This window comes from Armigeres subalbatus, chromosome 2 (assembly GCF_024139115.2).
Source record: "Armigeres subalbatus isolate Guangzhou_Male chromosome 2, GZ_Asu_2, whole genome shotgun sequence".
In the NCBI taxonomy this organism is placed as follows: domain Eukaryota; kingdom Metazoa; phylum Arthropoda; class Insecta; order Diptera; family Culicidae; genus Armigeres; species Armigeres subalbatus.
In genome coordinates this window covers 400,842,195-400,858,953 of record NC_085140.1, presented here as the reverse complement: position 1 = coordinate 400,858,953, position 16,759 = coordinate 400,842,195, and the positions used below count along the sequence as shown (strand labels likewise).

Here is a 16,759-nt window from a genome sequence, read left to right as displayed (position 1 = left end):
AAAATGCGTAATGGCGGACATATTACAATTTCAATCAAAATTCATTGATAAAGTTTTGATAATTGTGTATTTTCTATTTCAAAAACTTAAATTGTACATAATATGTAATGCGATCAATAAATCCCAACTGACACAACAAGCACAATGTATAAATGGCTTCGGAACAAAAGATCAAACGAACAAAACGTCGAATGAACAAAATGATTTTTGTTTTTCACTAAAACTCGGTTGCTTCGTTGCAAGAGGATTAGCAGCATCCTTTTGCGCCTCTCGGAAGCCTTCTTCCAAGCAACTCAAAGGCTTCATTTCAAGAGGCTCTGAAGCCTCCTTTCAAGAGGTTCGGAAGCCTCCTTTCAAGAGGTTCGGAAGCCTCCTTTCAAGAGGCTCGGAAGCCTCCTCTCAAGAGGCTCGGAAGCCTCCTCTCAAGAGGCTCGGAAGCCTCCTCTCAAGAGGCTCGGAAGCCTCCTCTCAAGAGAATCGGAAGCCTCCTCTCAAGAGGCTCGGAAGCGTCCTCTCAAGAGGCTCGGAAGCCTCCTCTCAAGAGGCTCGGAAGCCTCCTCTAAAGAGGCTTGGAAGCCTCCTCTCAAGAGGCTCGGAAGCCTCCTTCCAAGAGGCTCGGAAGCCTCCTTCCAAGAGGCTCGGAAGCCTCCTTCCAAGAGGCTCGGAAGCCTCAGTTAAACTTTTTGCATGTGCAAAAGAGTTTTTAAAAACTAAAACTAAAACTACAATTAAAATTAAAACGACTACACGCTATGATGGTTATAATCGAACTGCTTGCGATTTATTGTTGATTTCTCTTTTTATAATTGACAATTTTGTTTGTGTTTTAAATTGAAATAAGAACTGTGTGCGATACCGGTCAAAGGAATGCGGGCATCGGCTGGATGTTTTGACTAGCTGATGTGCAGCAGAAACGACTGATGTGTAGCAGGAACGGCGCATGATAACTCCTCCCTTCTTAAAATGACTTTGCCCTCAAAGTCTTATCGGACGATTGGCTGTTGGCATGTTAAGATAATTATTGATAACTTGAAGTCTTTCATTGGTAATATCCGAATATGGGGATTTCGTTGGGTTTTCTTCTGGTGCAGATGCTTTCATTTGATCCTGTAGGTTGATTTCTATTTTGGAATCCTAGATTGTTTCTTGGTGATGATGAAGTAGATTGTAAAAGCGGCTGTTATTAGGAATAGAGTTGAAAACTTATTGCTCCAAAAACGTGAAGTTTCCACTGTAAAGAATTATTAGTCAAGTACATGTGCTTGAGCACTGATCTGTGCTTTAATGTAAGATTTGCCAAATATTCGTGTGGTGGAATATCCATTAGGTTTTCGGCATGGGCTAGTATTCCGGTTGTAGGTCTGAAGGATAATTTTGGGGTTTGTATGATGAGATTCGTATAGCTGTCGTTATCAATGCTTACTTCACATTTTTCAAAATGGATTAAGTATGATCCTTCTAAGCGTTGATTCAATTTACTACAGTTGGATTGTAATGTTGTGTTTACGTTGTTTAAAAGGATAGTAGCGTCATTTATTCGCTTGATGATTCCAGTTGAATAGACCGTTTCGTATGTGCAATTTGCATGATGTAATTGGACCAAATTAAAAATACAAGGAGTTGTTGGTTGTAGCATTTCGGATTCACATATAAAATTTTCTGAGTCCTCTTGGCATGGTTGTGAGGATTCGAAGATGTGTGAATTATTGTTGATAAGATAGTTCGACTTGATGTGGATTCGACTTCCATTTAAAATGAGTGGACTAACATACTCATAACTGTAGATTTCACTTGAGAACTGTGGAACTTTTAACATGTACATAACGTGTGTATTATTCATTGCGACCTGTGTACTTGATTTACTTAATAAGTCTTCAAAGGATTTTACGTGGATATTTTGGTGTTCGAGGAACTGTTTAATTCTTAAGTAGTCCTTCATAGTTAAGAGTTGACTACTAGGGATTCCATTTTTGCAAGTAAAATAGCATCTTCTAGCACTTCTAGTTGATGTTGAGCGGCGTTAAGATTTAGCAAAATTGTGAGGAGGTTGATTTCAATTGCATGTTGTTGTGTTGATTTGAAATCCAAGTCTACTAATTCGTTGACGGCTTGATTTAGATGTTTAATTCGGTAGTTGATATTTTCATTGATGTAGGTTTGCTGATTGTTATTGTCAATTAGGGCATTCATGGTTTTGTTGATGATGTGGAGATCCTCGGCATCGGGTGTTCCAGCAATCCATTTTAAAATCGTTCCAATTGTGTCCCAACGTTTCACTCGACTGAACGATGGTATAATTTTCAAAAGGTTTGATACAACAGATTGTTTCTATTTTCCAATAATTTGTAAAGCTGATTATTGTATACATTATTTTTATCAATTCGTCAAATTTTACAATTATGTCATGTAGTTGTGATAAATTAATGGGTTGTATTATTCTCACGTATCCATTTTTAATTTTTGCTTTCCCTAGAGGTATTATGGCTATTGGGTTTTATTTAAATCATGTATTTGTATTTGTCCTTGCATTGGAATTGCAGTACACATCAAAATTCTGAAACAATAAAGTTTTGAACAAATATTAATTTATCCTTTAATTCATTTTGTGAATTTTGCGATTATTAATGTCAATAATATAAGTACTATAATCCTCTTTAACTTTGATCTTTTATATTTACTTTTCGCTTTGAGATATCATGTGTTTTTTCAAATGCATCAGATCCTGGTTCAAAAGTTGGATAAGTTTCTTCGGGAATTTTTCGTTCTTTTGTCGTACATCTGAATAACTTTTTCATGGCTTTTTGTTTTCTTTTATTAATTTCATTTGCATCTAAATTTTATTAATTTCTCCAATGTAAATATTATTAGGAGTGTTTTTTACAAAACTATGGATTGAATGATTATATTTATACACAGTTGATCTCATTACATCAGCAACATCCAAGTCTGGAAAATCTTTTTTATGCATCTTGAAATTTCTCTTAAAGTTGAATGGCATCTTTCGATTTGACCATTTGTCTCTGATCTGTGAACAGGGTTTTAAAAATTTGAATATTCAAGTTTCGTAATCTTTGCTCTATAACATTTGAATTAAAAGTACTTTCATTATCCATTATTACCATCCATTTGGTATACTCCATTCATAAATTAGGTCAAATAAGGCATCTTCTACATCTAGAAGGGATTTAGAGTCGATTGCTCTATATTTTAAGAACTTGGAAAATTTATCAATGGTTGTTAGAAATAAATTATCTATATTGTAAACAAATATATCAACATGAATTATTTCTCCAGGTTGCTGGGGTATTGGGGTTTTAAACGGTACAAACTTCTGGGGGTTACGTTGGTATTTTTCTGTTTTGCAAACCTCACAAGTTTTACAAATTCTTTTACTTTCTTTGCCATTTTAGGGAAATAAAAATCTTTTAGAAGTTGCTCTGTATTTTCTACGTCATTTCTGTGGGCGAACTGATGAATTTTTTGATTTCTTCAAGTTGTCTTTCTTCAGTATTGATATCTTGAACCTTTTTTGCGAAAATCTAACTTTAATAGTTCTTGGATTAAAATTTTGCCTATAAATTTCTTGAATAGTTGGCATTATTGGTTCGGTAGTAAAAATTCCATTAAGGACGTACGGTTTTAGAAATTTTTCAATGTATTTATTAGAAATTCGTTTGTGAATCGGGTTTCGATAAAATGTGTCTTTATAATTTTCGAAAGGAACTACTAAGCCATAACTCGACCGATTCCCAATTTTGAACAGTAGTTGATTTTTGAAAACATTAATAGGGGCTTCCGTTGAAGGAATGAAAGAGCTATCATCTTCATCAGATGAATGCTGGGTTGCAGTTAAAGAATTTATTTGTACCTGAGACAAAGCATCAGCTACAACGTTAGCTTTGCCTGGTTTGTAAAAATTTGATGGTCATGCTCTTCAATAAAAGCTTTCCATCTTTTTAATTTTGCATTATTATTTTTTGGCGAAATTGTGAAAGTTAACGGTTGATGGTCTGTGTAAATTAAAATTTTGTGACCATATATAAAATTTCTGAGAGTATGCAGTGCCCAAACTATAGCAAGCATCTCTTTTCGTTAGTTGCATAATTCTCTTCGGTACTTGAAAGAGTTTTTGAAATGAAAGTGATGGGTCTTTCTCCATCATGAAAATTTTGTGACAATACGGCACCAATTGCTTTATTAGAAGCATCAGTGGTTAGTAAAAATGGTTTTGGAAATCAGGAAATGCTAATACATCTTCTGAGGATAAAATATCTTTTAATAATTTAAAAGCTTTTTTCCATCCTGATCTAATTCAATTTTAAAATTTCTGGATTCATTCTTCGAAACTTGCTTATGACCGTTTTCTCCTTTTAGAAATTTTGTTAAAGGTTTTGCAATTTTGGCATAGTTTTTAACAAATCTTCTATAATATCCAGATAGTCCAAGGAACGCACGTAATTCTTTTAAATTAAATTGGGTTCTGGATATCTTTGAATACTTTCAATTTTCTTTGGATTTGGTTTTAATCCTTTTTGGGATACAATAAATCCAAGAAATTCAACTTCAGATTTTAACCATTCAGATTTATCTGGTTGAATTTTAAAATTAGCTTTGCGTAATGTTTCCAATATTATTTTTAAGTTTTTATTTGCTCATCTAAAGTTTCACCAAATATGATAATGTCATCTATATAGACATAACATATTTTTCCAATATGCTCATGGAGAACATCATCCATAACTCGTTGAAAGATGGCAGGAGCATTTTTAAACCAAAGGGTAAACGAACGAATTCATACTTTCCATTGTTTACCGAAAAAGCTGTTTTCTCTATATCATTATTATTCAAAGGAATCTGGTGAAAACCAGATGCAAGGTCAATGGTTGTGAAATATTTCATCTTTCCCAAATTTGCTAGAATTGTAGAGGTATCAGGTATCGGATACCTGTCACTTATTGTTTTTGATTCAATTTTCGGTAATCAATAACAAGTCGGTATTTTTCTGACATGAGGCATCTTGTTTTTTGGAACAATCCACACGGGAGAATTATACGGAGATCTAGATAGTCGTATAATTCCATCGTGTAACATTTTTCAATTTGATTGTTTACTTCATTTTTAAAGGCTTGCGGGTAAGGATATGATTTTGAATAAATAGGTTCATTATCAGTGGTACGTATATCTGCACGTATTTTTGTGGTAAAAGTTAACTTCTCATCAGGTGGTTGAAATAAATCTTGGTATTGGTTTAACAAATTATGTACCTTGTCCTTTTCGTCTTGTTGCAAATGTTCATCTCGGATGCGAATTTGATTTACCTCCTGTAATCGATGCGCTAATAAAGGTATAACATTATTATTGATTATCAACACATTTTCCTTGGTATCAATAATTGCTTCCATTTCTTTTAATGTATCATGGCCGATAATTGCGTCGAATGATCGCAACTTGTCCATGTGATACAATTTCACATTTACGTCAGAATATGGCCTAAAAAGTTTTGCTTGGGAATAAGTTTGAATTTGAATATTTCCTCCAACTGAAGAAACATTGAAAGGTTTATTTACTGGATGTGAAATTCTTGCGAATTTCGGATGAATAAAATTTTTATTCGATCCAGTGTCGACTAATATTTTTAAAGGATCACTTCGATTACCATAGAATAGAAAATATGGTAATGCAGACTTTATTCTAAAAAATTTAATTCTGGTTCTTCGTTATGTTCTTCTAATTCTTGAGGATACTGGTACTCCAAATTTTCAGCATATCTTTCGAATGAAGGTCCTGCTGGACATTCTTCGTACGATGTATAAGGTAAATTTTCAAAGTATTGTTGCGTATCAATATCATCGCATTCTGTTTCAATATGGAATTGTTTCGGATTCCTATTATGTATTAAAGGCCGGTTTATATAGTTTACCGTTCTCATAGATACATCAGTATCAATTGGCTCAGGCTTAATATTTTTGGGAACGAATGGTTGCGCGGAAGGATTTACAACTTGTCTGTTATAAACATATGGATTATATTGTGGATTTTTGGGGACAACTGGTTGTGGGGCTGCATTTACCACATGTCGATTATGAATATATGGATTATATTGTGGGTTTTTAGGAATGAATGGTTGCCTTGGAAGGAATGGATTATATTGTGGTCTCGAAATTTGTCTAATCAAGTGTTGTGAAGGTAGTGGTTGAAAATATTGTGGTGTGAATGTAGTTGGTATTCTGGGTGGTATTTTGGGTGGCATTGTTTGTTGTTGGGACGGTGGGTGGTGTGAAAAGATGGGAGTGTCGGTTTTTAATTTTTGTGTAGTTTTTCCTGAATTCCGCATTAATAAATGCGTTACAATAATTGTAAGCTTGGGCTAATGATTCTGCCCTGTAATTTTTAGGAATTTACCCATATCTCCGTCTAAACCTCGTATGAAAGCATCCATCGCCTTTTCATTGTACATTTCAATAATGGATTTCGAGGCTTCAGGGTGATTATAACGACTATCATTCTTGACGTGATTAGCTATATGGGATAGTATAGCACTCACTTCGTTGTAGTATTTCTCAAGATCCTTGCCTCTCTGTTGTACACTCATTAATTGACAGTCCAAAGTTGCCAAATCTCGCTTTTCTCCATAATAAGTTAATAAGGTATTTTTTATCATAAGCCAATTTAAGTTAACATTCGAGGAGACCAAGGCGTTATTCGCCTCTCCTCTTACTTTCCTTCTTATGGTTCTGCATACTATGTGAAACTTATTAAATTGGTTGATAGAACCATTTGTTTTAGGTCGATATAAGTTCACTAATTTTTTTCCCGAATCGGCAAGCGAACCATGTAATTCACTTGGCTCGCCGTTAAAAGTTGGAAGAGCTTTGACCAGATCGGGTATGTCTTCTATGGCTTCAGGATCAACTGGTTGATTATTTTGATCCACCAAATATAGTGGGGGATCAGAATAGTCAGGGGTGGTTGGTGTTGCAGTAGTTATTGCAGTTTCAATAGCCAAAAGTCTGGTTAATATTGAATTTATTTGTTCCTCAGCCATTTGGAATTTATTATGTTATTTAAAAATAATTTGGGGCTTTTTAGATAAAAGATAACGCAAACACTTCAATAAAACTTTGATTGATTTAATTTATTTGATAATACACTTCAAGTAATTGATAAAACACTTTTTCACTTTTATTTTCTTTCCTTGCTGAAATTAGAATTTTTTATTAGTAATACTTACAAAACAAACTTAAGCATAGCTCTCTATGCTGTTTCGCCGAGAAGCGCAAATATTCTATCCTTTTTCAGAGAATATTTTGACTTTCCTTCGGATCCTTATCCTGTATCGGTTGGATTCCTTTCAGGTAGAGACCAGACACGAGTCTCCAACTCTCCCAGTGTAGGCGGCAAAATCCCGTTTTTCCTGCTGGTGACTAGGGGGCCTTTCCTCACGGCTGCTGCTGATGCGGCGGTCAAGTTGAAGTTTAAATTGTTCTCGATGTTTTATCACTCGCGACACAATAAATTACTCGCGCTGGTCCCTATTCGGGCGCCAGTTAAACTTTTGCTTGCGCAAAAGAGTTTTTAAAATTAAAACTAAAACTACAATTAAAATTAAAACGACTACACGCTATGATGGTTATAATCGAACTGCTTGCGATTTATTGTTGATTTCTCTTTTTATAATTGACAATTTTGTTTGTGTTTTAAATTGAAATAAGAACTGTGTGCGATACCGGTCAAAGGAATGCGGGCATCGGCTGGATGTTTTGACTAGCTGATGTGCAGCAGAAACGACTGATGTGTAGCAGGAACGGCGCATGATAACTCTCGGAAGCCTCCTCTCAAGAGGCTCGGAAGCCTCCTCTCAAGAGGCCTGGAAGCCTCCTCTCAAGAGGCTCGGAAGCCTCCTCTCAAGAGGCTCAGAAGCCTCCTCTCAAGAGGCTCAGGAAGCCTCCTCTCAAGAGGCTCAGAAGCCTCCTCTCAAGAGGCTCGGAAGCCTCCTCTCAAGAGGCTCAGGAAGCCTCCTCTCAAGAGGCTCAGGAAGCCTCCTCTCAAGAGGCTCAGAAGCCTCCTCTCAAGAGGCTCAGAAGCCTCCTCTCTCAAGAGGCTCAGAAGCCTCCTCTCAAGAGGCTCAGAAGCCTCCTCTCAAGAGGCTCAGAAGCCTCCTCTCAAGAGGCTCAGGAAGCCTCCTCTCAAGAGGCTCAGGCCTCCTCTCAAGAGGCTCAGGCCTCCTCTCAAGAGGCTCGGAAGCCTCCTCTCAAGAGGCTCAGAAGCCTCCTCTCAAGAGGTTCAGGCCTCCTCTCAAGAGGCTCAGGAAGCCTCCTCTCAAGAGGCTCAGAAGCCTCCTTTCAAGAGGCTCAGGCCTCCTCTCAAGAGGCTCAGGAAGCCTCCTCTCAAGAGGCTCCAGCCTTCTCTCAAGAGGCTCCAAGCCTCCTCTCAAGAGGCTCAGAAGCCTCCTCTCAAGAGGCTCGGAAGCCTCCTCTCAAGAGGCTCGGAAGCCTCCTCTCAAGAGGCTCGGAAGCCTCCTCTCAAGAGGCTCGGAAGCCTCCTCTCAAGAGGCTCGGAAGCCTCCTCTCAAGAGGCTCGGAAGCCTCCTTTCAAGAGCCTTTCTAGAGGCTCGAAAGCCTCTTTTCAAGAGGCTCAAAAGCCTCCTTTCAAGAGGCCCCGAAGCCTCTTTCCAAGAGGCTTGGAAGGATTTTTTCAAGAGGCTCGGAAGCCTCCTCTCAAGAGGCTCGGAAGCCTCCTTTCAAGAAGCTCAAAACCCTTCTTTTCTAGAGGCTCAAAAGCCTCCTTTTCTAGAGACTCAAAACCCTCCTTTCAAGATGCTCGGAAGCCTTCTTTCAAGAGGCTCAAAAGTCTCCTTTCAGGAGGCTCTGAAGCCTTTTTCCAAGAGGATCGGAAGGCTCCTTTCGAGATGCTCGGAAGCCTCTTTTCAAGAAGTTCGGAAGCCTCCCTTCAAGTGGTTAGGTTGCCTTCTTTCAAGAGGCTCGTAAGCCTGCTTTCGGAAGGCTCGCCAGCTTCCTTTCAAGAGGCTCGGAAGCCTCGCTTCAAGAAGCTCAGAATTATTCTTTCAATAAGCTTGGAAGCATACTATTAAAAGGCTCAGAAGCTTTCTTTCAAGATGCAACGGAAGCTTCCTTTTAAGTGGCTCGAAAACCGCCTTCAAGAGGCTACGGAATCCTACTCTAAAGGGACTCAAAAGCTTAAAGAAGCTTCCTTTCAAAAGGGCTCGGAATTATGTTTTCAAGAGGATTGGAAGCCTACTTTCGGGAGGGGGTACCTCAAATCATGCAAAAGTTCGAAGGGGTACCTCTCAAGAAAAAGGTTGAGAACCGCTGGCCTACCTAATTCAATGGTAAAAATTTATTTCAAGATTGTTTTGCGGGATATTATACTAGGTATTCAATATCCCAATGGACGAACTTGTTTTTCTTCCTGTCAAAATCCTTCGACAATTGATTTAGTTTTAACAGATTCAAGTCAGCTGTGTGGCCAATATGTAACTCATGCTGACTTTGACTCTGATCACCGTCCTATGACGTTTGAAATCTCATAAGAAGCCATTAATAATCCAATCAGCTTTACTTTTAATTATCATAGAGCTGATTAGGATTTATATAAAACGTATATCGATAGGAATTTTGATGTTGATATTCCTTTCGATACAAAAAGTGATATTGATAATGCTCTCGTATCTTTGACAAATTTAATTGTTGAAGCCACAGGCATTGCAATTCCTAAATGTGAAATTAAAATCAACTACATTATTATTGACGACGATCTTCAGCTTCTGATGCGTTTTAAAAATGTGAGGCGAAGGCAATACCAAAGAACTCGCGATCTCGCGTTGAAAGTTATTTGGCGAGATTAGCAGAATGAAATTAAAAAAACGATTCGCTATTCTGAGAAATACCAACATTGAGAATAATGTCTCGAAGTTGGATCCCAGTTCGAAACCCTTTTGGAAATTAACAAAAATTCTTTAAAAAAACTCAAAAGCCAATGCCAGCGCTTGAAGAGGGAAATAAAATTTTATTATTAAATGGCGAAAAGGCTCAAAAACTTGCTTAGCAGTTCAAGAGTGCCCATAATTTTAGTCTAGGTCTCACTAGTCCAATTGAGGATCAGGTTACACGGAGCTTCGAAGACATTCTCAATGAAGAGAACGTTTTTGACCTTTCGTTGGAACTAATTTGGATGAAGTGAGATCTATTACTAGAAAATTTAAAAATATGAAAGCCCCGGGTGATGATGGTATTTTCTAAATACTTATCAAAATTCCTGAGTGCTCTTTATTTTTTTGGTTAATTTATTTAACAAATGTTTTCAATTGGCATACTTCCCAGATAAATAGAAAAACGCCAAAGTTGTTCCAATTTTGAAGCCGGACAAAAATCCATCCGAATTTTGATAGATTGCCTGTAAGAGCTGGTGTTCCCCAAGGCAGCATACTGGGGCCCATATTGTATAACATTTTTACTTCTGACTTACCTGATTTACCACCAGGATGTCAAAAATCTTTGTTTGCAGATGACACGGACCTTTTCACCAAAGGGCAAAGCCTTCGTGTTATTTGTAGTAGATTACAAAAAGTTTGGATATTTTCACCACTTATTTGCGAAAATGGAAAATTTCCCCGAATGCTTCCAAAACTCAGCTTATAATTTTCCCACATTCTTATTTGTAACCTTCTAGCAGACATATTGTCACTATGAATGGGGTTCCAATTAATTGGTCTAGCGAAGCTAAATATTTAGGACTTCTGCTAGATCAAAAATTAACTTTTAAAAGACTCATTGAAGGTATTCAAGCCAAATGTAACAAATATATTAAGTGTCTATATCCACTTATAAACAGAAAATCAAAACTTTGTCTTAAAAACTTTTGATTTACAAACAAGTTTTTAGACCAGCCATGTTGTATGCTGTGCCAATATGGACTAGTTGCTGCAATACCAGAAAAAAGGCACTTCAGAGGATTCAAAATGGTTGTGTTAAATTTTTCTGTGTAAAGTATTTTCTCCACAACCTCATACCATGAAAATGGTCAACCATTACTTCATTAGTAGCATTAGTCAATAAATATCAATAACTCCGTAAAATTTGATTCTAAGTTGATTGGAATCGAAAAACATTCGAAATCGACTGAAAACTTCAAAAATCTGTATATTTTATCTTATAACCGCTGTATCGCACTTCGAAAACAATTACTGTACACCTTTTACATTGGAAATTGTAAGTACCGTGCAAATTCAAACTTCGGACGCTTAAGCACTTTTTGCTGTGAACTGTGAACTCAGTCTGTTGATGTACGAATTATTGTGCAGAATCCTTGCGAATAATAAAAATGTCCGAAGAATAAAAAAACATCTGTTTTGGACTCAGTGAAGTATTCGTTAATTTAGTGAAGTATTCGCAAGAGCTCAAGGGAATACACATGTTGAGTTGTTCTCGATTTGTTAGCAGACATAGTTGACCTGATGGACCAATTGATCTGAGCTTCAGAAGAATTTGAAGAACCTAGAACATCTGCCTTGGACAAATTTAATTATTATAAAATAATTTAATAGGGGAAGAGGCCCCAAAACGCCCCCCCGATGCAAAACGCCTTTTGTGGTTTCCGTCATATTTACCGTCATTAAGATGGCCGTAACAAAACTAGATCTAAAATTATGTAGGTTAGGCGAAAAAAGTTTCAAAATAGTGTATGGGAAGGTCGGAAAAACCGAAAATTTCCACATTTTGAAGAAACATCTAACATTTTAACCTACAATGTACTTACGTCTCCACGCATTATCCATACCAGAATGCTGATTCGCCGACGCATGGTACTTTTGTTCCCTAGTAGTTGCCAGCTAAAAGGCGTTTTGCCTCATGAGTTTTCCGGCAACAGAATATCACCTCTTTTTTGAAATGTGAATATTATCAATATGATTGAGATTTTTGACAATATTTGATTGGCATCAACCAGCTATAATGTAAAAATACCCATGAATAGCGTTACAAATAAGACAATAAATCAGTGTTTGCTTAGCTAGGGCATTTTGTCCCCCCTTCCCCTACATGATATGATGGAATTTGTTCAGCAAATTTAGTCACAAAAAGTTGATGCATCAATCAATGTACCATGCGTCTCCATATGCTCGAATGCCTATGTGATTATGTACATTTTTGATATCCCTACCTCTCCTGTCGCCTGGGAAACCAATTTTCTCTTGAAAAACATTCATGGGGTCATGTACCATGTAGATTGTCAGAATAGATTAGTGTTTTGACCATAAAGCATGAATGTAACTCAATGTCGAGGAAAATTCGCACCGTGACTGTGCGGGGATCAAGTCCCAAGAATAATGAAATATTCAATGGATATAATGCAACTATTATGTTTCCCATCTAACTGTACCTAATGCATCTCATCTGGAAAGAAATTATTATATCACTAATTTTGTTCGTTCTTTCTGCTAACATGCGTACAGCAGAAAAAATCTCAAACAATGAGAAATAAGTACATTTTATCATCAACGCTTTTGATTCCATTGTTATCGATAGGAAGAATATAGAAGCTGTAAGATAAAGAACTGGAACAAAAACCATATTTGAGATACCGTAAGGCACATAGCACAGACGAAAGAACAGTGACAAAAGTTCAAGTGAATCATTTGAAATCCATTTGATACACTCGCTCAATTGGAATCACTGGTACGAAGTCGATAAGTCGGACCCTTGAACTAAAAGTTTTCCACTCAGCTCCGTTCGCATCCTCTATCTAACAGTCATTTCCTGCCTTCATCACCCGAGGTACATCCCAACGAGACTTACCTATGGCCTCCCAGCTCTGTCCTTGTGGTACCAGGATGGCCCATAAATCAAACAGCATCGAGGCCGCCAGATAGCACCCGAAAGCGACGCGTTTCTGCTTGAGTGCGTAGCTTTGGTAGAGCTTCTCGAGCACATCATCCGGCAGGAGTACGGTCGAGGTCGGCAGGTTGGCAGTGCCCGCCGGGTTAGTTTCCGTTGTCGTTGTGATGGTTCCATCCATGGTACGGCTTTTTTACTGACGCTACTCTAACTTATGCAGACTTTGCTGTGGTTGTTTTTAGTACCAGTTTGGAAAGTACGTTTTTCTCTTTGTTCTTCTGTGTTCAGTGGGAAAGGTTTGAATACTACCCCTTAGGCTCCGGTGGGATCACAACAATGAGGAACACATTAAAGCGTAGAAAAAACTCTAACACACACGCACATTGACCATTTATATTTTTTCCCCTATGCGGAGATATTTCACTGCTGCTTCTATTTTCCGTTTTTTTCTTCGCTTATCACTGTATAGCTCTTCAGCAGACTCAAACACTTCTCATGGGGGCATCTTTACGGGAGAATTATTCTGCTTTTTATCGTACAGATAGCTGGATTTTCGCGTCATGCAATAAAATAAAGTTGCTTATCGAATGGTGTTTTCAGATTCTGATGAGGAATATTATTCTATTTTTATAGGAAATCATAATGTCTCAACAAAGACACTCTGGTGACTATGGGGAAAACACCTACCACATAGGTAGTGTTATGATTGAGACAAGAATAAATAATCATAGACCACGCGAAAATACGGTACATTATAAGATAGATATGTACTATCCTAATAAATTTGCTAATTAATATGAATTATAAATTAAGCACCAGGCACGCCTTCATAAATTAAATAAAAAATGATGAAGATATTCGAACAAATGACAAGGTTGATTTCACTTGGAAAGCTATTTTTTGTACATCTTCGTTGTTAATCAAGCACTATCCCACCACGAAAACTCGGAAACAATGTGTAACACTCTATCACAATCTTCTCTACACACCTCCCTTCCTCATTTGGTATTAATCTCAAGTACCTCCGTGATTAATCTCCGAACGATGTTGTAGAACAGAATGAAAAATGAACAATTTCAACAGCCCTTATCTAGGACATGGTGACGTTACAACCGTTCAGGCGCGATATCAGCCGGCCCCCAGCAACTTTCAAGATAAGGAGGTTTATGTCCTAGCAGACTGCTCCATCATTAGCACCAACAACATTTCCCGATAACAGCGAGTGGGTGTTTCATTGCACTGTGGGCTCCTCTCCGTGTTCGATATCCTGTAGACAAAAAGGTGCGATGAACATTATGAAGACGATGATAGCAACGACGATGATGATGAACGAACAGCGTTATTGCATTGCGGTGGTAGTGGTACAGGTGTGTCACAAAGCCCTATTTTATCGTGCCGATCTTTCCGGCAACGGCTCACGTAGCTTACTAGGAACGTTTCGCAGATTGTTACGTGTCAACTTGTACTGGAACACGTTGCTGTGAAAGAAGAAATAGAGAAAATAAAAGTTATAATTAGTAGCGAAGTTGTTCGGATTCTTTCACTTCTGTCGATGTTGATGTTGATTCATTTTCATGCATCAAGCCTTCCTAATTTCGAAGGTTATTTTCATTCACAATACTAAAGCTGATAAAAAAGTTTCCACCATCAGAAACGAGTTCTGCATCTGGCATGTGTCAATTTTAATTCCAGAAACATAGCTGATGAGCTAAGTTGATTGGCATAGCAAAGAATAATTACAATTGCAAAGCTCATTGTTTTATTATCTATTCATAAAGTGAGTCATGTAATCGCCTTTCAAAATAATTGGAATTTTTAACACAGATAGAATCAATAACTCATAACAGGAGATACTGAATAGGCTCGACCATCCCAGCCATCTAATTATCATTCCCAATGCGCATTTCACATGGACTTGCAGTGAATACAAATGAAGCTGCAAATCTGTGAACTAAAGGAGATCCAATATGCATGTTTGAAAATAAATTTTATGATAGGCGATACTTTCACTACAAGAACAAACTTGTATAAGAATGTTTAAATCAAGTCTTATTTACCAGTCGATGCAGCTCAACCAAATAATAGGATATCTTGATATTTTTATTTTTTTTTTCCTATAGTATATATATACCATACATTCCTAATTCTCCATATCGGACCCAACATATCATAGAATCAGGAATTCATAACAAGTACACATATCAATAACAATCAAAAACAAAGAATTGGAGTACAAATTGTTATATTTCTTATTTTTGTGATTTTTTTAGCATGATAATATTAAAAATTGATACCGATTAAACAAAAATCGTCCATTTCGCGAATGTTATTGATATAGGAGCATGTTGCTTATAATGGAACACATATCCCTCATGGGTCGAGGCCTGGGACTAGAGGTGTGCGCTGCCGCCGACAGGATTTGGCACACCGCCGCCGCCGACATTTTTGCATCGGCGCACCGCCGTTTAAAATTTTCCACGCCGCTGATCTATAATTTTCCACGCCGATTTAAATTTGAGGAAATCCGCAATATTTTCAGTGGAAATTCCGAAGATTCAGTAGAATTTCCGTATAATTTACTGATAGATCTCTACAACATCACGTTAAAACTCCAGAGAATGTTTCATTAAGATAGGGTAAAAGTTCCGATAGTCGTGGTTGCTCCTATAGTTGCGGTAGTGTAGTTTTTAGCAAATCTACATATCAAACGTAGCAACCCACATTGTTGATCAATTAGGCGAACTGTCACGATACGAAACAGATGACACCAGCTCAGGAATACACTTGAAATCGGTAAATAAGCCTCAAATACCTTATTTTTTACTGGCCTTTGGACCAATAGTTGCGGTAGTGTTCCTATAGTTGCGAGTCCCGTAAGAAAACAATGGGATTCGCAACTATAGGAACACGAAACAAAAAACACCACAACTATTGGAACATTGTACACAGTTTGAGTCAATTTAGTAATATAAAGCAAAAAGGGATAAAAATATGTAATCAATCATAATGATTCATATGTGAAAATAAATTATAAATCCATTTGATGTCGAAATCAAAATATGTTTTCAGACTTTGCTAGGGTATCGTTACGTTGCATTGCGTTGTAACGGAGTATTTCGTAGATTGCATACTGATAGTTGTCATGTATATTCTGTACCTTTCTTACCCCAATTGCTTATGGATTTCCATTTGGGATTCAATGGAAATCCAATTGGGGGTCCAAAATGATAAAACATGAAAGCTATCATTGCCGGCCACGCCCATCTTCTCCGTTACTAGGAAAGGGAAGGAAATGATGATATGACATCTACTTAACGAGAGGCCAGCGACTCACCGACGCCCTCATAGATGTCAAGGAATTGGATGGTGGGTAGGGGTATGTGGTTTAGGAGTATCATTATAAGCAAATGATAGAAAATTTGTGGAAATACGTTGGGAGTGACTTTGCTAAGAAATTTATGTCACTCCATCATCCTTGCCGATGATTTTCCTCGGATGGGGCAAAGGTATTAGCCTTGCCCTGGCTAATAGCCTAGGTTTAAGCGCCTTTGCTCGCTCTCTGAAACGAAAAAAGAGCAAAAAGAAATTAAATTCCCCTTCCCCCTGATATGATAATTATTTTGATCAACAAAGTTTTCAGACTGTGCTAGGGTATCTAGCCTAAAGTTATTTGGCCGAGAATGTCATTTAGTCGAACAGTTTCTTTGGCTGAGAAAAAAAGGTTGGCCGAATAGCTCAATAGAAGAATATGTCCTTTGGCCGAAATAGTCGTTTGGTCGAAAGGGCCATTTGGCCGAAATGGATAATCGGTCGAAAGTATCGTTCGGCTGAATTGGTCATTTTCGCCTAAAAAATTCGATGACCTTTCCTAGAAAATTCTTTCAGTTAATCCAGAATATTCATTTCGA

General features: G+C 37.5%; 1 protein-coding gene across 17 annotated transcripts in view; it reads right to left on the bottom strand.

The window, feature by feature from the left end:
• LOC134213289 (adenylate cyclase type 3) overlaps nucleotides 1–16,759 on the bottom strand; it is a 149,327-nt gene that overhangs the window by 87,001 nt on the left and 45,567 nt on the right. For 5 of the 17 annotated variants that reach the window (XM_062692204.1, XM_062692208.1, XM_062692213.1 and 2 more), the window contains exon 2: nucleotides 12,813–13,396. In XM_062692204.1, coding sequence (XP_062548188.1) covers nucleotides 12,813–13,032 — 220 coding nt within the window. In that variant the 5' untranslated portion in view covers nucleotides 13,033–13,396. Of the gene's footprint in view, nucleotides 1–12,812; nucleotides 13,774–13,840; nucleotides 14,330–16,759 lie in introns of those variants that run through there. The other 12 variants (XM_062692200.1, XM_062692203.1, XM_062692198.1 and 9 more) reach the window with 10 other exon arrangements.